General features: G+C 47.6%; 1 protein-coding gene across 1 annotated transcript; it reads left to right on the forward strand.

Annotated features, from left to right (window-relative positions):
• Positions 1 to 7,672: 7,672 nt before the first annotated feature.
• GLRX (glutaredoxin) lies at positions 7,673 to 13,942 on the forward strand. The gene is made up of 3 exons (XM_030566901.1): positions 7,673 to 7,971; positions 10,401 to 10,521; positions 12,979 to 13,942. Exons 1-2 carry the CDS (start codon positions 7,765 to 7,767, stop codon positions 10,509 to 10,511), a joined length of 318 nt encoding a protein of 105 aa, XP_030422761.1. The 5' UTR covers positions 7,673 to 7,764; the 3' UTR covers positions 10,512 to 10,521; positions 12,979 to 13,942.
• Positions 13,943 to 20,254: the final 6,312 nt, after the last annotated feature.

A 20,254-nucleotide genomic window follows, 5' to 3' on the forward strand; every position in this document is an offset into this window, starting at 1 on the left:
TACTTTACAAGAGTAAGATATCAGATCTTAACTCCCTTCTTTATACCTTATTCATTTTCTAAATTTCTCCAGTTAAAACACCACCATATTTCTAGGTAGAAAGTGAATATGTTCCACATCTGCAGTGACGAATTGTATTTTTCATGTTACCAATGACCACTCACCAAGCCTCTGGTTAAGAATTGACCTCCTCAGGCCCACCACTGACATTTCTGATCACTTGAACTGTTTCACACAGCTGCCATGTTAAAAACAAAGCAACTGTCAGAGACAATTATTCCTATGTCCCCCCATTGGGCTGAACTTCAGGCTATACCGGAGTTGGGCAAACTTTTTGGCCCAAGGGCCTCATCTGGGTTTGGAAATTGTATGCAGGGCCATGAATGTAGGGCTGGGGCAGGGAGTTGGGGTGTGGAGGAGGTGCGGGATGTGGGAGGTGGTGCAGTGTGCAAAAAGGGACTCAGAGCAAGGGGTAGAGATGCAGGAGGGGTGCAGAGTGCAGCAGGAGGCGCAGGGCAGAAGGTTGAGGTGCAGGAGGGGGGAGAGTGTGGAAGGGAGCTCAGGGCAAGGGGTTGGGATTGCAGAAGGGAGTTCAGGGTGCAGGCGCTGGCCTGGCGCCGCTTACCTCAAGAGGCACCAGGGTGGCAATGGCTTGCAGCATGGCTAAGGCAGGGTCCCTGCCCACCCTGGCCCCTCACCGCTCCCAGAAATGGCCAGCATGTCTGGCAGTGGCTCCTGGGAGAGGGTTAGAAGGGGGCACAGGGCTCTGTTGCACACTGCCTAGGGTGACCAGACGTCCCGATTTTATCAGGACTGTCCCGATATTTGTTTGTTTGTCCTGCGTCCTCACCGATGTTCGGTCAGGACACCAGACAAACAAGCAATTTTGCCCTCCGCCTCAGCACAGGCAGAGCCTGGAGGGGCTTCCCCCCACCGCCCCCAGCCATGCTCCCTCCTTCCCCCATTGGATCCCTCCCCAAATCCCCGCCCTGGCCCCGCCTCTTCCCCAAGCACTCACATTCCTCCTCCTTCCCAGACTTGCACTGATCAGCTGTATGGCAGTGCAAGCCTGGAGGGAGGGGGTGGCCCCCAGCACTCACCTTGTGAACTGCTCCAGTCCAGCTTCTCCAGGAAGGTGAGCACGGCCCCACAGAGATCCCGCAGCGGCTCCCTCTGCCTGAGCCCCTGGTAGAAGGCGAGGCAGGCCTGGGCCTTCTGTACCACGCCCATGGCTCACGGGGTGACCTGGGCCGGGTGGGGAGGGTGGCCGGGAAGCGAGCCAGGCTGCCTCGGGGATCTAGCAGTGCGCAGCATGTGGGCTTGGCAGCTCCGGGCCGGAGTGCGCTCAGCTGTTGTGGCCACCATATAGTCGGGTGGAGATGGGGCTGTGCCACCTGGCAGCAGCGGCAAGGAAGAGGACATAACATACAGATTATGGAGGGTGCAAAGTCTGGTTTAAGATTAGGTGGCACAAGGAATACATAATCTGCAATACCCCTGATAGAAGGTAAAAGGTTGATGGGTCAAAGTACAGACATTGAGATATGAGGGTATGAATTTCATAAAGTGGCTATTTTCAGGTGTGGAGTATAATGAGTGGATATGAGGATGGATTGACCCTCATTAACGGAGAAAGTCTCTTGGTCTCTTTCTCGTAGTCGAAGAATAATGTCACTCTGGCTCACGCCTCCTGTTACTGTTGGTGGCTGGTGATGTGCTCTATGTAGATGTCCCTGGACCATTGGATGGTGTCTGAGACCATGAGTCGCTGCATGAGCCATGCATAGCGTCGACCAATCCCGCAGGTCCACAGCACACGCTCATTGCAGGGGTCCCAGGCGCCCAGGGCTCCAATGATCAGGGCATCCATCTGCACTCACAGCCCTTCACTCTCAGGATGTCGGCCAGGGGGGCTTACTTTTCTAGCTTCTGAGCTTGGCCTTCGCAAAATGCTGGGGTTCTGTTCTCAAAGGAGCCCATGACATCAACAAGGTGATCTTTTTCTTGGTCTCATTGGTGACGACGATGTCAGATCATAGCTGGCTGTTGGTACGGGGATGGCGCAGTTCACAGAGATCTCCTCCAGGTGTGGTGCTATGGCTTTCACGAGGCGGTTCTGGATGGTGTTGTGGCGCAGCTGCAAGGTCTAGAGTGGGGTTTGCAGCTGCACAGGATGTGGGGCAGGGTCTTGTTGGAGTAGCCACACTTCCTGCAACGCTTGTCTTGGTTCCCGTGGCGGACAGCTCCGTTGAGCGGGACGCAGTTGAGCCGGGCACGGTGGATGAACTGCCAGTCGGCGAAACGGGTGAAGCCACCCCCAGCGAGGTTGCTGGCATCCCACTTGCTGGTCAGCTCAGAGGCTTTACCCTGGTCCTGTTTACGCTTCAGGGTTTCCACATACAGCGAGTGGATGGCGGCCTTCAGGGTCCTCTCCAGCAAGCCCCTGGCACTCAGGGTGAAAATGGTGTTGTCGTCAGACCTGATCTGCGGCACCTGGACTCCCAGCTCCTGTTCTACAGTGAAGACATACCCTATATATGTTTTCCTTAATATGCATAGAAAACTATTGGCTTAACAAAGATGCATCAGCAAGTCTGAAGAAGCTATGCTCTTTAGCAACTTACCAGGAGTACCTATTTTTCTGTATATTCCAAACATTTCTTTAAAATATACAGTTTTTCACAAACACTCTTAAGAGTATCTTGAAATAAGGCCACTAATTATGTATTTATTAAGCAGGGTAAAATGGATTTATTTGGGTTTAGATGCCATTAGGAGTTTAAGTGTTAAATATAAGCACTTTCAGGTAAACCTGCAGCTTTGGGGGCAAGTAATTCAGACCCTGGGTCTGTGTTGGAGCAGATAGGCGTGTCTGGCTCAGCAAGACAGGGTGCTGGAGTCCTGAGCTGGCAGGAAAAGAAGGAGCAAAAGTAGTTTTGGCATATCAGGTGGCAGCTCCCAGGGGGTTTCTGTGATCCAGTCAGTCACACTTTCTATTCCAGAGTGAATGGAGACCAGGTTAAATTTAACAAGTGAATAACAGCCAAACCTCCCTCTCACCTTATAGTCTGTTTGCTTTTCCTACAGTAATATTAGCCCTGCCCAGGTCTGGAGTGGTCTGGCAGTTACTATATCAAGGGAAGCCATCTGAAGAGCTTCTGTTCAGCTGTAAGGTTTTTTTTAACCCAATCTCTGCCATATGTTTTCAGGAGCTTATGTTCTGCTGCTTCCCTGTGAGACATTATGAGTAACAAAACAACTCAGATCATGACTAGAAACAGAAAATATTCCTGAAGCACTGTATAAAATGGAAACTGTCACCTTCTTGTTTGGAAATACAAGCTGTGGTCTTTGTAATGTGTGTGGGTGGCAAATATCAGGAGTGACTCCCCAAAGCCAAACTGCAACTCTGAATTTCCTGGCATTTGTCTGTTTGTGTCATAATCTTTATATCATTTAAACATAGGGCTGGTATTTCAGTTACTCACTGAAAGCTGACACCAGAGACCCTGAGGCTCTTTTATGTGGTAAGTTGGTAATTACAGGACTTTTTGCCTATTGAACTCTGGTAACTCACTCTTTTATTCATTTAGATTTACACAAAATATTATAAGGTACCCAGCCAGGGCTCTAGGTGCCTTAACCATGTATTACTGGCGAGTCTCATCTTACGCTGGGGTTACGGTCCGCTGTCAGTGAGTAAAGCAAAAATCGTGTATAGTCAAAAGCACTCTGCCGGCACCGCGAGGGCAGCAGGCAGGCTGCCTCCGATGGCTTGCCTGCGGAGGGTCTGCTGGTCCCGCAGCTTAGGTAGATCTCCCGCAGCCGCGGGACCAGCAGACCTTCCGCAGGCAAATGGACTGAGGCAGCCTGCCTGCCAGCTTGGGGCGGCAAAATCCCTAGAGTCGCCCCTGAGTGTAATGGCAGGCGGAATCGCCTGCACTACAGCTACAGTATTTAAATTGCAACAAAGAGTCCTGTGGCACCTTAAAGATTAACAGATGTATTGGCACATAAGCTTTTGTGGGTGAATGCCCACTTCATCAGATGCATGAGTATTTAAATTGTTATTTTTCTCTTCTTTTTTTTTTTGCCAACCACGCAAAGTTGCATTTGCGCATGTTAAATGCATGTAAGATGAGACTCGCCTGTATAGCCAAGGAAAGATAAATGCAATGCTAACCTAAAACCAGAAAGGAAAAAAAAACACACAAAAAACAACCCAGTCACAAATCTCAGCCCTCGGTGCACCCTCCCTCCCCTGCATGCGCCTAGTAAGAGAAATGGATTTTGCAGATTATCCCACAGGCCAAGAGGTCCATGTTGTTTGTAACAGAGAGAAGGAGTAAATTCAGAAGTGCAATACACCTCACAGACACTGTCCTCTTTCACACTGAGGGGGGCACGTTTCCCTCTCAGACAACACCACTGGCTGTGGCAACACTGCATGGAAAGTGAGTTAGTTCCTCAAACTAGCCCAATCCAAAATCATGAGGATGCAGGTTTTCAAAAGTGCTTGGCATCTGCAACTGGGGCAACATTTTTGGAAAGCTCAGTTCCCATCAGGGAACCTAAGCAAGGGCCTGGTTTTCCAAAGTGCTCCGTATCCAATGGAGTGAGCGCTTTGAAAAAATCTGGCCCCAACTGCAGGTGCAAAACAACTGTTAAGCTGGCCCTTAGTTTAAGGGCTTGTCCGCAATAGAAAAAATTCCTTCCTGTAACAGCAGCTGTCCTCAATAATGCATCTGCCCTGCTTACAGCAAGTGTGGATCAGGTGTTCTAATCACTGTGAGTAAAATTTTCCAAAGCACCTAAGTGACTTGGGAGTGTAAATCCTACTGAAAGTTGCTGGGTCTGCCTGCCACTGGAAAAGTGATTTCAATGGGACTTAGAAGAACTAGCAGTTCTGCTGCCTCCACTAGCAGTTTTTAGCGACAAAGCCAAAACCAAATTCTAAGCCTTATATACAGCAGTGCAACCTCCTCATTGCTGCACTATGGGTGCCAGTTTTACTCCTTTCTAGGAAATGTATGTTTTAGATTCCTGACAGAATGTGGCTTTGAAAAGCTTCTCCTGGGTGATTACGTTTGGCCAGGACTTTTGCTATTTCAGGGGATGACTGGGTTAATAGAAAGTTAATTGAAAGCCTCTTTGATTGGACTTGGTGCAGTTGGCTACAGTTCCTTGAACTCCACCAGGATTTTGACTTAACTGCCATGTGTGGAGGGTCTCCTGGATGCCAGAGGTGCGCAGATGGGATGCGTTCATCACTGATTGATTGTTTCATTGTACAAGGGAGTAGGGTTCAATGAAATTTAAAAAAAACTCAAATTACTTTTTAAAAAAGTGAGTAGTGATTTTGTTATCCTTTCCTTTCTAGGGCAGGCCACGCCAACACAATATCAGCTGCAGCCACTCCCGAGTGCCTCTTAACCCCATTCCAAAGCTCTATTTTTTTCTAACATGGGTCAGGTTGTGGAACATTTATTTTGCTGGTGAGCAGTTACACAAGTATTCCTAGTGAGACAACTGGCATGAGGAACTGCTCACCAGTGGGAGCCTGTGGTTCACAATCTGGCCCAGAGCTCTCAATATACTCCCTTAAACTGTATTTTTTATTTACTCTTACTTATTTCTTTTGATTTATATAAACATTCAGTGAAACGGGGCCCTTAGCCTGTATTCTAGGCTCATCTTGACATGTTGTAAAAAAACTGCTAGATTAAAAACAGATTACTGCTGTTAACACATACAACATATCCCTTCCCTCGATAAATAACATAATCACCCAGCATTCAAAATTTTAGTTAAGATCTTCATAGGCTCCCACCCAAGTGCTCCCACCCCTTCACAGCTAGAGAAACAAATGGATCTGCCTAGGTCAGGACCCAGTATTGAGAAATGTGCAGTTGCACACATCAGCCCAGGGAGTTCTCAATACAGGGGAGAACCTGCAAATCAGTTACCAAGCTGACCAAGTGAAAGAGAGAGTTTTCTTTTTGTTATTTAAAAAGACATAATTGTATTTATAGTTCTTCTTTATTAGGCCCCAAGCCTGCAAATGGCTAAACACGTTTAACTTTATGCCTGGGAGTAGGCCCACTTACTTCAATGGAATTTCTCAAATATAATTATGTGCATAACTGTTTGCAGGATTGGGGCCATGTTCAGTAAACTGCCTTGGTCTAGTAGAGGTTAGAGCACAGGACTGGGATTTAGGATTTCTTTACTGTCATGGACTCAGTGTGTGACTTTGAGCAAGACCTCTAGCCTCTCTGTATCTCAATTTCCTCATCTGTAAAAGTGGGATACAACACTTGGAGAGCCTCAGAAGGAAAGCTCTATAGAAGCACAAAACATGTATAATTTATTAATCAGGAAGAATGGGGATTTAATACTCATCCCAACCAGAGCTTAAACTCCTATATTATTCGCTTCATTTCACTTTTCAAATCCCTCACCTCAGGGTTTTTTCTAAACAGTACAGAAGAGATGGGAAAGGGTAACACAGGCATAAACCCTAAACTATTCTGCAGATCTGTCAGAGAAGTTCTTCTTATGAACATTAGCCTGGGTAAAATGTCCAAAAGTGCCTAGGTAACTTAGCAGCCTAAGACTCATTAATTTTGAAAGTAATTGACAGTAAATGGGGCATGAGAGCCGAAGTGTCTAAGTCATATAGGTGCTTTTGAAAATATTATCCTGTTCCCTTATAGGAAGTCAGGGAATCCCATTAATTTTCACAATGGAATTTGGGTGGGTGTGCAAGTGCACAAGTTAATTTTAACTTCTGGGATGAGAAATGTGATCGAAAGAGGGATCTCAGTTAAGTCAGCTATACAGGTTTGCTGCCATTTCCCTCTAGAGCAGTGTTTCTCAACCTGGGGGTCAGGTCATAGGATGGGTTTAGGGAGGGTTGCAACCAGGCCTGGTGTTAAGGGGTCAGAAGCAGGGCAAGTATCTGGGGCCCCCAGAAAGCAAATGTACATATATCAGCCCCAAGCCCCACATGGCTGAAGCCTGAAGCCCTGAGGAGCTTAAGCCCTATGTCCTGTACCCTGTGGGACTGAAGCCCCATGCCCTGCAGCACTGAAGCCCTGAGCCCCTAGGAGCTGAACCCTGAACCCTGCACCCTGTGGGGCTGAAGCCCCATGTAGGGCTGAAGCTCGAACCCCACACCCTGCAGGACTGAAGTCCTGCGCACTGAGGGGGTGAAGACTTGAACTTAAGGTAAGGAATCACAATTTTCCTTAGTGGGGGGAAGTCCAAAGTGGGTCACCAGCACAAAAAGGTTGAGAAAAACTGTCTTAGAGTGATATCCGCCCTTCAGTGCAGCTGAAATAAGCAGCAGGCAAGCCACCACACAAACTCAAGTCCGGAGAGAGGGGCAAGGCTGAAGGTTTAACCCTATTTGCATGTATTAGTTAATAAGGCAACATTGCCGAGTAGTCCATTTGTATAAATCTTCTCACATCACAACTCGGAGATGCTGAAATAACAGCTGATGGGCAAATTGCTTCATATCTGAAAACCATTCAGCTGTCTACAACCATGGAATTGCTAAAATAGTGCCCGAAAGCTTGGTGCATTATCTCTTTAAAATCCAAGACTGAGTGAAGGAAAACTCCTCCTACAGGGTGGTGGCCCTATAAGGAAGGCAGTTTGCAGCTTACAAAAACCCCAAGCACTTGCCACTTTAGCTATTACTGGTCTGCTTGAAGGGTAGAGCGACCTGACTCCTTCTTAGAAAGCAATACTGTAAACATGACTCAGAAATTTGTGCAGAGCAAAATCAAATCTGATAAAGTGGCTGTTTTTATAAAGCCAACCTGTCCTTACTGCCAGAATGCAGTGAAATTACTCAAGAAATATCCCTTCAAGAAAGACCACCTGGAATTCATTGACATCACCACCGAAGATGATATGGATGGCATTCAGGATTATTTCCAGCAGACAACAGGGGCAAGAACAGTAAGTTTTTCAATTATTCATATTTGACAGTTGCTTAATTGTAGACACAGTTTTCTCATTCATGTAGTGACCAACAGTGTGCTAGATGCTCTGTAGGCACAGAGGGCAGGTCCCGCTCCTGAGGAATTTGCAGTCTAACTAGGTGGAATAGAAAGGGAAATAAAATACAGCCAAAGAATTTATTTTCTCATAATCCTATTTAATTGTTTTTAATGTTCTTTGTGGTGTCTTTTGTTTGTTCTCGTGTAAAATGGCTTCCCATGTTCAGAGTAACTGCAGTATTGCTGTCTTGTGTGCTGTAGTATTTTAGTTCACTAAGGTTCACCATTCTCCTCTCTTGGTGAGTCTTACATCTGATTGGTGTTCCATAGCTACTATGTAACTAGTTTGTTTAAGGTGTGTGATAACTTTTATAGAAATCGTTCAGGCTCCCTACTGGATTTCTATGAATTTGAGTCAGTCAGGTTAATTGTATCTATGATGCCTTAGACATAACAATAAGCACTTTCCAAACAGCCAAAAGTTGTGATCCCTTGGGTTGTTTCTGTTAGGAGGAAACCTGGATGATGGAATCAGCTCTTTGTTCAATGCAATCTCTGTTTATTTACAAAGACTTGTTTCCCTGAACACAGCAGGGGATGGTAATCTGCTCCAAGTCTCTTTCAGCCAGCACTGAGTCAAAAAGCTCTATTAGCTTTTTCTCTGGGCCATACTGTCTGTGTTTTTTGTGTCTGGTGTCCTTGCTGCCTTCTCTCAGCTTTTCTGGTCTTTCTGCTATTTCTGTCAGACACCCAGATGAACACAGCTCAGATCCAGTCAATGCTCTACTCCTGCATTTGCTGTATCATTCACCAGGGATACTCTTTGATCCTTACAGTTCAAATTCTACTCAAGCCTTGCCGAGTGCATGTATTTGGGGTGATGCTCCTTTTGTGTCAGCTATCTGGTTTTATAAATGAGCATAATGGCTTCTTATAACTGTATTAAATGGAAGACGGTGGACACGCTTCCCCCAGTTTCAAAGATGACTCTTCACAACTCATAATAAGCTTAATATTAACTCACTCTGAACACACTGTTCTTGCTTTGTCACTTGTACTGTACGAGTAGCATGGACTCTTAATGTACACAGACACTGTGGTGATAAGCACCATGGAAAACCTGTACATAAGTTAACCTTTGACAACACAAGCAAAGCAAAAGTATGGTCTAGTAGCTTGAGCATAGGACTAGGAGTCTAGAGTCTTGGCCTTTCGGGCCTTTAGACTCAGCTCTGCCCCTCGCTTTCTATATAGCTTTAGGCAGAGCCATTATCTGAACTGCCCCACTTTATCTAGTTGTAAAATAGCTATAATATCTACTTCAAAATGCCCTCATTGTGAGTTATAATACTTGTGAAGCAATTAGAGTTCCACTGGTGGAATGTATCCCCAACTACTTATGAAGCAACTTCCTGATTTGCAGCACAGAGGACACATAGTTACACAAATCTCACTTGTGACCTTCAGTTTTATATTTCACAAGTTGCACAAGGATTGGTAAACAAATTTCCTCCCAGATAACTATTTGCATAGTAGCAAGCCAGCCTGTTCTAGTAAGTTAAAAATCCTTTCCTGGAAACCTGACTCAGGCTTTACACAGAAAATTCAGTTTTGTTTTGAACACAACATAGATTTTGATGTAAAATCATTTGGACAGGCATAAAGATTTGCTTCTGAGTTGGCAATGTGCAGATATCTCATAGGGATGGGCAAGTAGAATTAATTATGATACTCTTCTCCCCAACTCTGACTCTTTCTTGTAGTCCTAAAACCTCTTGAGGTTTGGCAAAGGTCCAGTTAAGAGCTTCGGGCTAGATTAACAAAGGTAAATTAGGTGTTGCAACACCTGCATCCTAGGATCCCTGTAGCTCAGTGGAATTTACAGCCCCAAGTTAGGGTTCCAGGCACTTCATCAATACATGGGAAGAGTTAGGTGCCTAAGGAAAGGATTCTGAGATGCCAGCCTAGGTGCCTGGACTGGCCAGCCAGAGGGAGATGCTTCTTCCACTGGGGATTTTCAGTTGTGAGCCCTCTCCTGGAGTTAGGTGACTAAACAAGATCAGATCTTTCTCACAAGGTAGCAGAGCAGAAGAGCCAATACCCTCCGCTCCACCTTTTTCCTCTGAATTTTGCTCTTGGCTAACTTAAATGGCTCCTGCTCAGTTTGCCGGCTTCTGATTCTCCTTTCCTCAGGTGCCTACCTCTCCCCATATAATGGATGGCACCTAATGCAGGGTTGTGAATTCCACTGGGTGACAGAGCACCCAGGGATTAGGCTTTACAACATATAAGTATCATGAATCTGGGACCTAATGTCTTCAGAGATCCTGCTGTGCAGCTTGTTTTTCCTTGCCACTGACTAACAATGTCGTTTGTGTGCATGTCTAGGTCCCCCGTGTGTATATTGGAGAAGTCTGCATTGGTGGATATTCTGATCTGGCTGCTTTAGAAGAGCAGGGAAAACTCTCTCAAAAGCTAAAGGAAATTGGTGCTCTATAGTAACATGAAGGTAAGTGAGGGAGAACATAGTCCGATCACTAGGAACCAGTTCCTGTATCGGAGAGGAAATGTGAACGTCATCAGGTAGATCAATGAAATCAATGCTACTTCTGATTCAAGTGTAACTGGTATTGTGCTTACTGCACCTTTCCAGGGAAACAAAATTAGGGCACTGTCAGTTTCACTCTGCAACACACAAGCAAATGTCCTGGTGGTGGTTTTGTGAAAGGTTTGTGGAGGATAATACAAAGCCAGCTCTGCTTGCAGGGCTAAAGAGAATACAAAACCATAAAAGGCTACATTATTAGTAGCTCTTGTTTCAGATGATGTCACCACTTTTGCCCCTATCCAAATATATTTCAAGAAAACTCATTCCTGCAGAAAGGTGGAGCTTTGTGTTTCTTAGGTTGAAAACAGAAGCACTCTTGTGATATTTGGGGTTTTGTTTTAATGCTTATGACTGACTCATATCATAATGCTGAGTGCTGTGATACAGTTGACCAGCATTTGATTCCCAGGTCCACTCATGGTTTCTTTCTACTTGCAACAGCTTGGCTACCAGTTGATTACCCTACAGGAGAGAATGTTACATTTGCCCTAGTGTTTGACCGTTTTACCCTTTCCTAGCTGGTCTGTGTAGGATATAGGCTGCTGAAAACTAATGCAGCTAATAGACTCTTTACATCACAGGGCAGAAGCTCCTTTTGGAGTAGGAAGAGATATAGCCTGACTGACAACCATGGAGAAGATGGGCCATGGTATCCTCATGTGGGCTCTAGGAGATCTATTTCAAGTTCCCACAATCTATTAATTTACCATTTTTGTTACCTGATGGTATTACAGGTGTAAAATTACTTTTTAAAGTGGTATTGTCTAACGTGTATGGGCAGGGATTAATCTTCATTTTAATCTAATCCTTCAGGGCGCGGGGGGGGGAGTATTAAGTGGTCTTTCCTAACTTGCCACACTTGACTGAAGGGTAGGAAGATAAAGATGGGTAATGTATTGATGGGGGTTTCATAGAAATGCAGCATAATATCACACCTAAGAAAATATGAGGTAGCCATCCTAGTGTAGAACTTCCTATACCTAGATTTACACAGCACCAGATCTTGTGCTGCTGAAACACAAAACCCTCCCAAAGAGAACAAGGGTTGCAGACTGGACAAAGCACTATGTTAGCTTGTGCAGCACAACAAGGCAACAATGACTGTTGCTTGGAGGGTGTGAGCGTGAGCGTGAGCATGAGCATGAGCTGTGTATTATCTACCCCTTTTTTTAAGAAGGGTGGGACAGAGCACTGGGAATCCACCTTATTAGAACTGAAATCCCAGTACTGTTCTGGCATCACTAGCACTGGCATAGTGCACTGATGTGTGACTTGAGTCATTGGGTGTGCTGCTACACAAATATGAGTAATACAGATATTTAAACTTGGATCTGTTTCTCTTTTCCTAACTAAACTACTCATTAAACTCAGTCTTCCTTTGTCTTTGGTGCTTCATGGAGCTCAGTGGATGGCATCTCAGCCAGCAGATAAATAGTAATAATACTTGTTACTTTTATTGTTAACTTAATGTTCATGCAATACCCTGCTTACTGCCCAAATATTGGTAACTTGGATGCAGCTCCTCTAAATAACCATCTGCTAAATATGCACTTTCCATAAGTGAAACTAACCAGTATGTGGTCAGCTAGTTGTCTTGCTTTCTTGAAATTTCATACGTTCTTTGCCACATTACAGCACACTCTACCCTCTGATATGAAAGCAATTATCTTGCTCTGAACTAGGGCTCTCCAGAAAACAAGTTTTCCATTTAATGAAAAATGTTAAGGTTTTGACACTTGCTTTTATCTCTCCCCCCACCCAACAAAAAAGGGGAGGGAGAGGAGAGGTGGAGAGAGACCATCTTCAGAATAGTCAATAGCCCAGGGATGTGCGAGAACCAAATTCAAGTCCCTGCTCTGAATTAGACAGGACTTGAATCTGGTTCTCCCACTTTCCACGTAAGCTCCCTAAAAATTGGACTATTGGTTATTCTGGTCTTTTTTCTTTTGACCAGAAATTTCATCCTGGACCTGAGGCAAGTCTTGTCAAAATGGATACATTTCCATGAAAAGTTTTGGTTTCAACAAATTGACCTTTCCTGACAAGCTGTTCATTAAAATTCCCAACAAGCTACACTTTGGACTATGACATGAGCCAATCATATCCTCCATCTGCCTGATCTCTTCATTCTGAAAAATCCCTACTAGTTGTTTTTTTGTTTTTCTTAATGATTTGAGCAGTAGATCTGTCAGTCAAGACAGCTACACTTCCTTGGAGTATCATGCAGTACTTATGTCACTAATGTAACTAGACTTCTTAAATCAATTCTAAGAGCTCTTCTAGGCATGTATTCTTTTGGTAAACTTGCCTCTTCCAAAAAGAACCTGTAATCTCTACTTGTATCATTTCTCATTTCAGGCCAAAAATGACTGGAATTTTGTGACTGCATCACCCTGCCACTGGAGCCTTAGCAGTGACTTTCCTGTTGCCATCTGATTTCCTTCTAAATCTACAGAGAAGTGGATATTGGGCATCTGTTCTTTTGGTGGTGTTAATAGTGGTGCAACATGTTATCTCTCTTCATCCTTTCTATAGTCCTGGGAGCAAACCCAGAAAATGATTGGGCTTTGCCTAAAGGAATAAAATGTTTGCACTAATAAGGTGTGTTTATTCATTGACAGTACAAACATTCTTTGTACTGCTCAACCCTTACACTCACGCTATCTCTCTGTTCTGTGCATTTCTCTCTCTCTGCCTCTTCCCCACCCTTCAGGATAGTTATCCAGCAACTCACCTCTTCCTTAGTAGTGTAGAAAACTTTAGCTGTTTTTCACTTTATGACAATGTATTAAGTTGAAGCCATATAGAGGGAAGTGTAGGATATTGATGCTTAGGGACAAATGGGGTCCTGGAACCCTGTTTGAAAGCAGCCACTGGAGTCAGTGCATACTGACCCAGCCATCTGACAAGCATGTGACCCTCTCCTAACCCGACACCTCTCTTAACAAAGATTGAGAAAACAATATTCTCTGCTGTGCTTCCCTTATTACAACATACAGCTACAGGCAGGTGGTTGCAGCTCAGGTAGTTCAGAATAGGTGCAGCTGCATAGGAAAGGACCACCACATGGGAAAGTGGTGTGTGTTTGTTTTTTCTGCAGAGGTGCAGCCTTTCTGTAAAATCAAAATGTGTTGGATCTTTAAATAAACTTGCAAATGACTATTCTGAGGTACTGGCCAATTTCAGGACTCCAGGAGGACGGGGTTGTGTGGGACAGCAGAGTGGGGGTGGGTTAGTGTGTTGGCTGTTAATGAGTAGAACTGGTCTAAACTCTTGGTTCAAAACCTTTCTGCATCAGAAGTGGCTTCTTTCTTTAAAAAAACAACAACAATGTTTTTATTATTTCCCCTCTCTCTGATGGCAGAAAACAGAACATTGGACATTGCTCATTTGTTTCCACAGCTGTGCTTCCTTTCTTTCCCTGGTAAAAAGCCCCCCACCCACCAAAAAAAAAAAAAAGTGTGTGGGAGTGGGGGAGGGCAAACTGAAAACTTTCAGTCTTGAGGAAATTCTGAATAAAATGGATTCCTCTTCAAAAGCTGCCATTTGAATGTTACTTCACATTTTTTTGTGAAAAATATTTACCATTTTTGGATCAGCTGTACTGGTAAGGGAATAAGAACCCAGGCTGGTTGATTTGGGTTGGGGGTGGGGCAGTAATGTGGCAGGGACTTGGCAATGTTGGGGATCACCCTCAGCAGAGCATGCTATACAGCACAATTTGTCTCCAGCAGGCCAGCCCAATGTGACTGTGAGAGTCTGTTGTCTAAACTTCAGGCTAGGCCCAAGCTTACGGTCATGCAGCACTCTCATATTGTAGGAATCCTCCAGCAAGTTCAGCTCTATTTCTGCTCTGCTTTTAGTTAAAACACTGGGGAAATGAAAAGAGATCCAATGAAAACACTTCAGTCTTGGCTGGCAACTAAACAACAACATGTCATGTGCTTTCTTCCATTTTGGAAAATCCACTGGGGAGGGGGGAAGCAAAGTGGTTCTTGGCCAGCTTAATACCCTCTTTCTGTTGGAGGAATAAAGGTCACATACCTATAAGTTAGCTGGCTTTAGACAGTAGGGTACTGCTCAGATTGTTCCATAAAACCTTTTCTATCACTCTGTTTCCTCTTGGTGGAATTTAGCAGACTCTTATACGCAAATAAAAGGTTCTGTTCTTTAAATGTAACATTTATCAAGTAGAGATTTCTTGAGTCACAAATGCTTTTTTTTAAACTGTGTTTAAGTTACATGAAGTACTGTATGCCTAGCATTACATACAGTCCTTCCAACTATCTATTGTAGCAGCTAGAGTTGCTAGTGACTGGATAAGTCTAATAAAAGATGGTTACTCACCTTTGTAATTGTTGTTCTTCGAGATGTGTTGCTCATATCCATTCCAGTTAGGTGTGCGCGCTGTGCATGCACGTTCGTCGGAAGATTTTTACCCTAGCAACTCCGGTGGTCTGGCAGGTCGCTCCCTAGAGTGGCGCCAGCATGGCGCCTGATATATACCCTTACCGGCCCGCCCGCTCCTCAGTTCCTTCTTGCCAGCTACTCCGACGGGGGAAGGAGGGCGGGTGTGGAATGGATATGAGCAACACATCTTGAAGAACAACAGTTACAAAGGTGAGTAATCGTCTTTTCTTCTTCGAGTGATTGCTCATATCCGTTCTAGTTAGGTGAATCCCAAGCCTTACCTAGGCGGTGGGGTCAGAGTGAGAAGTCGTGGCGTGTAGCACTGCAGAGCCGAAGGCCGCGTCATCTCTGGACTGCTGGACCAGGGCATAATGGGAAGTGAAGGTATGAACAGAGGACCAGGTCACTGCCCTACAGATCTCCTGGATGGGCACGTGGGCGAGGAAAGCTGTCGATGACACTTGAGCCCTGGTAGAGTGTGCAGTCACGTGACCCGGAGGAGTACGAACCAAGTCATAACAGGCTCGGATACAGGATGTTACCCACGAGGAGATTCTTTGAGATGAAACAGGTAACCCTTTGACACGTTCCGCTACCACCACAAAGAGTTGGGGGGATTTGCAGAACGGCTTGGTTCTCTCTATATAAAAGGCAAGCGCTCGACGGACGTCCAGTGAGTGAAGCTGCTGCTCCCTGCGGGATGAGTGGGGTTTTGGGAAAAAAACAGGGAGAAAGATGTCCTGGTTGACATGAAAGGCTGAGATCACCTTGGGGAGAAAGGCTGGGTGCGGTCTCAGCTGGACCTTGTCCCTGTGGAACACCGTATAGGGGAGATCTACGGTGAGAGCCTGGAGCTCCGACACCCGTCTGGCTGAGGCGATGGCCACCAGGAAGGCAGTCTTCCAGGAGAGAGAGAGAGCAGGGAGCAAGTCGCTAATGGCTCAAACGGAGGGGACATCAGGTCCCAGGTAGGGGCAGGGCGTCAAACCTGGGGGTAGAGACGCTCCAAGCCTTTAAGGAATCTAGTCACCATAGGGTGAGAGAATACCGAGCGGCCATCCTCCCCTGGGTGAAAGGTGGAGATGGCCGCCAGGTGAACCCGAAGAGATGATATCGCCAGGCCCTGCTCCTTAAGGGACCAGATGTAGTCTAAGATAATGGCAATAGAGACCTGAGTGGGAAGGAAACTGCGTTCCGCACGCCAGCAGATGAAGCGCTTCCATTTTGCTGAATAAGTCGCTCTAGTGGAAAGCTTCCTGCTGCCCAGGAGCACCTGCCGCACTGGGGTAGAGCAACGGAGTTCGGATCGGGTCAGCCACTCAGGAGCCATGCCGTGAGGTGCAGTGATTGCAGGTCTGGGTGATGTAGCCTGCCGTGGTCCTGGGTGATCAGGTCCAGGTGAAGGGGCAGGGGGACAGGGTCAGCTAGAGACAGGTCCAGCAACATGGAGTACCAATGTTGCCTGGGCCATGCTGGAGCTATCATGATCGAGCGGGCCCTGTCCCTGCGCACCTTCAGAAGGACCTTGTGGACGAGCGTGAACAGAGCGAATGCGTAGAACAGATGCGTTGTCCAGGGGATAAGGAAGGCATCTGCTACCGAACCGGGTTCCCGGCCTTGAAAGGAGCAGAACCTCTGGCATTTCCTGTTCCCTCGGGACGCGAAGAGGTCCATCCGGGGACATCCCCACCTCTGGAAGAGCGAAAGGGCAATGTCCAGGCGAAGGGACCACTCGTGTGAAAGGAAGGATCTGCTCAGATGATCCGCCAGCGTGTTCCGAACCCCGGGAAGAAAGGATGCGATAAGGTGAATAGAGTGGGCTATGCAGAAGTCCCAGAGCCTCACGGTCTCCCGATACAGGGCAGAAGACCTCGTGCCACCCTGCTTGTTGATATAATACATGGTCGTTGTGTTGTCGGTGAATACCGAGACACAGCGACCTTGAAGTTGATGATGGAATGTTTGGCAAGCAAGGCGGACTGCCCTCAGTTCCTGTGCATTGATGTGGAGGGCTAGTTCGTGAGGTGACCACCGACCTTGTGTCCGTAGGGTTCAGAGATAGGCCCCCCAACCTAGATCTGAGGCATCTGTTGTCAGGGACACCGAAGGCTGGGGCGGATGGAATGGTAGCCCTGCACACACCATGGACTGGTCCAGCCAGCACCTCAGGGAACCTAATATGTCCTGGGGAACGGTAACAACCGCGTCCAGAAGGTGCTGGGCCGGACGGTACTGACTGATGAGCCAGGACTGGAGGGGCCTCATACGAAGCCGCGCATACCGCGTGACAAACGTGCAAGCCGCCATGTGGCCCAATAGAGTTAGGCATGTGCGTATAGAGGTCAAAGGTGCTGTCTGCAGTCGTCGTATAATGGCCGTCAAGGTCTGGCACCTTGATAGGGGAAGAACGGCTCTGGCCAGAGTAGAGTCCAGAAGGGCTCTGATAAACTCTATCCTCTGAGTGGGGATTAGCGTTGACTTTTCTATATTGAGGATGAGACCTAAGTTCTCGAAGAGACTGCTGACCATGTGGACATGGCTGAGGATTTGTGCCTCTGATGGCCCCCGAATCAGCCAGTCATCAAGGTACGGAAATACATGCACGCAGCTGCAACAGAGGTGGGCGACGACTACAGCCATACATTTGGTGAACACTCTCGGGGCTGTGGAGAGGCCGAACGGGAGGACCGTGAATTGATAGTGGCAGCGGTTGATCACGAACCGAAGGAACCGTCTGTGCGGCGGGAAGATGGCTATATGAAAGTATGCGTCTTGCATGTCGAGGGTGATGTACCAGTCTCCAGGATCCAAGGATGGGATAATGGTCCCCAAGGATACCATACGGAACTTCAACTTCACGACGTATTTGAGTTCGCGCAGGTCGAGGATAGGCCTGAGGCCTCTCTTGGCTTTGGGGATCAGAAAGTAACGGGAATAAAACCCCTAGCCCCGCTCGGCTTCTGGAACCTCCTCTACTGCTCCTTTGTCGAAGAGCGTCTGCATCTCCTAAAGGAGGAGTTGCTCGTGAGAGGGGTCCCTGAAGAGGGACGAAGGAGGGGGGCGGAAGGGAGGGTGCGAAACAAACTGCAGATGGTATCCAGCTTGTAAGGTGCTTAAGACCCAACGGTCTGATGTCAGTTGGGACCACGCGGGAGGAAAAACTAAAGACGGTTGGAGAAGGGAGGGGACGGATCCGGGAGGGAAACTGGTGCAGCACCCTCGGGCGCACCTTCAAAATGAAGGCTTTGGGCCAGAGGGAGCCTTGGAGGAGCTCTGGTTTTGCCGCCCTTGGTTGCCCGATTGTCTACGCCGGCTGTTCCTACTTCAACGTCTGGCGAAGTCCTGCCTCTGGCAGGGTCGAGGGTAGGGCCAGCGTTGCGGTGGAGGCTGGAAGGGTCTGCGCTGGGTGACTGGCATATGCATCCCCAAGGAGCGCATAATGACCCTATTGTCTTTAAGGCTTTGCAGCCTGGGGTCAGTCTTGTCCAAAAACAGGCCCTGGCCTTCAAACGGGAGATCCTGTTGTGTACTGGAGTACCAGAGGAAGGCCAGAGACCTGTAGCCAGGAAATTCGGCGCATGGTAATGCCAGAAGCCAGAGTCCTGGCAGCCGAATCTGCAGCGTCGAAAGAGGCTTGCAGGGAAGTTCGTGCTACTTTCTTGCCCTCGTCAAGGATCGCCGCGAATTCCTGACGTGCATCTTGTGGAAGCAACTCCTTAAATTTGTCTGCTGCCGCCCAGGTGTTGTATGTGTAGCGGCTAAGGAGAGCTTGTTGATTGGACACCCGAAGTTGGAGAGTGCCCGCAGAATAGACCTTTCGGCCAAGCAGGTCCATGCGCCTCGCATCTTTAGACTTCGGTGCCAGGGCCTGTTGGCCGTGACGCTCCCTCTCGTTCACAGATTGTACGATGAGGGAGCACAGGGGCGGGTGAACATAGAGATACTCGTACCCTTTCGAGGGCACCATGTATTTGCGTTCCACACCGAGTGCTGCGGGGGGAACTGATGCCGGCGACTGCCAGATGGTAGTGGCATTGGCCTGAATGGTCCGGATAAAGAGAAGGGCGACCCGAGTGGGAGCATCTGCAGATAATATGCTCACCACCGGATCCTCAATTTCTGAGACCTCCTCGGCCTGTAAATTCATGTTTTGCGCCATGCGCCGGAGGAGGTCCTGATGCGCCCTGAGGTCGAGCGGAGGAGGGCTGGTGGATGTTGTTCCAGCCACTGCCTCATCCAGGGAGGATGATGAGGAGACACCCGGCAGGAGTGGATCTGCAGGAGGCTCCGTCTGGAGCAATGTTTCTGGCTCTGGAGGGAGATCAGGATCCCGCTGGTGAGACAATCCCTCCTCTGCAGGGGACAGGGGAGGATGAGACAATGTGGCCTCCGGAGCCCTGTGCTCTGATGTTGATGGAGCTCGCATGGCCACAGGCTTGCCTTTTGATTGCAGGACCCGCACCGGAGGCACCAGGGGTTGAGGCAGCGTAGGCTCAGTCAATGCAATCAGGTCCCAAGCCGAAGCAAATGTCTCCGACGTCGAGTGAACCATTAGCTCGACCCCAGATATTATGGGGGAGCTGTGAGGGACCGGACTCGACGGACCTCCTGGGCCCGGAGTCGACAGAATCCCTGGCATCGGTGCCGCGGCAGTAGATGGTGCCGGACGCTCTGTTCGCTTCTGCTTGGCTGGAGTGGCAGACGTCGAAGGCCTTGCTTCGGGGCCCGGTGACGAGGCGTTTTCCCGGTGCCGGAGCGGTCCGGTGCCGGAGCGGAGCCAGCGCTCAGTGTCGAGGCTGGAGGGTTAAGCACTGCTTCCATTAAGAGGGTCTTTAAGCGCTGATCCCTCTCCTTTTTTTGTTCTTGGCTTAAATGCCTTAGAAATGCGGCACTTTTCAGAGATATGCGATTCCCCAAGGCACTTCAAACAGGTGTCGTGGGGATCGCTCGTTGGCATCGGCTTCTTGCAGGCTGAGCACTGTTTAAACCCTGGCGAACCGGGCATGAGCCCAGCGCCGGGTGCGGGGGAGGGCTACAGCCCAAGCCCGCTAACTATATAGAACAAGTACTACAACTAACAACTAATATTATAAACTCTAACTACAACTATAACTATATACAACTATTAGAACAACGAGTCAATGGAGAGCTAGGTACGTGGACAGCTGTGCCGCGCTCCACAGTTCCAACGACCGACACGGCGGTAAGAAGGAACTGAGGAGCG

This window comes from Gopherus evgoodei, chromosome 6 (assembly GCF_007399415.2).
Source record: "Gopherus evgoodei ecotype Sinaloan lineage chromosome 6, rGopEvg1_v1.p, whole genome shotgun sequence".
Lineage (NCBI taxonomy): Eukaryota > Metazoa > Chordata > Testudines > Testudinidae > Gopherus > Gopherus evgoodei.

What these genes read in the sequence shown, in the direction of transcription:
- GLRX (XM_030566901.1), top strand. Translation starts at nt 7,765, where the DNA reads ATGACTCAGAAATTTGTGCAGAGCAAAATCAAATCTGATAAAGTGGCT. An exon ending in AGACAACAGGGGCAAGAACA is followed by an intron (nt 7,972 to 10,400) that starts GTAAGTTTTTCA and finishes GTGCATGTCTAG; the next exon opens with GTCCCCCGTGTGTATATTGG.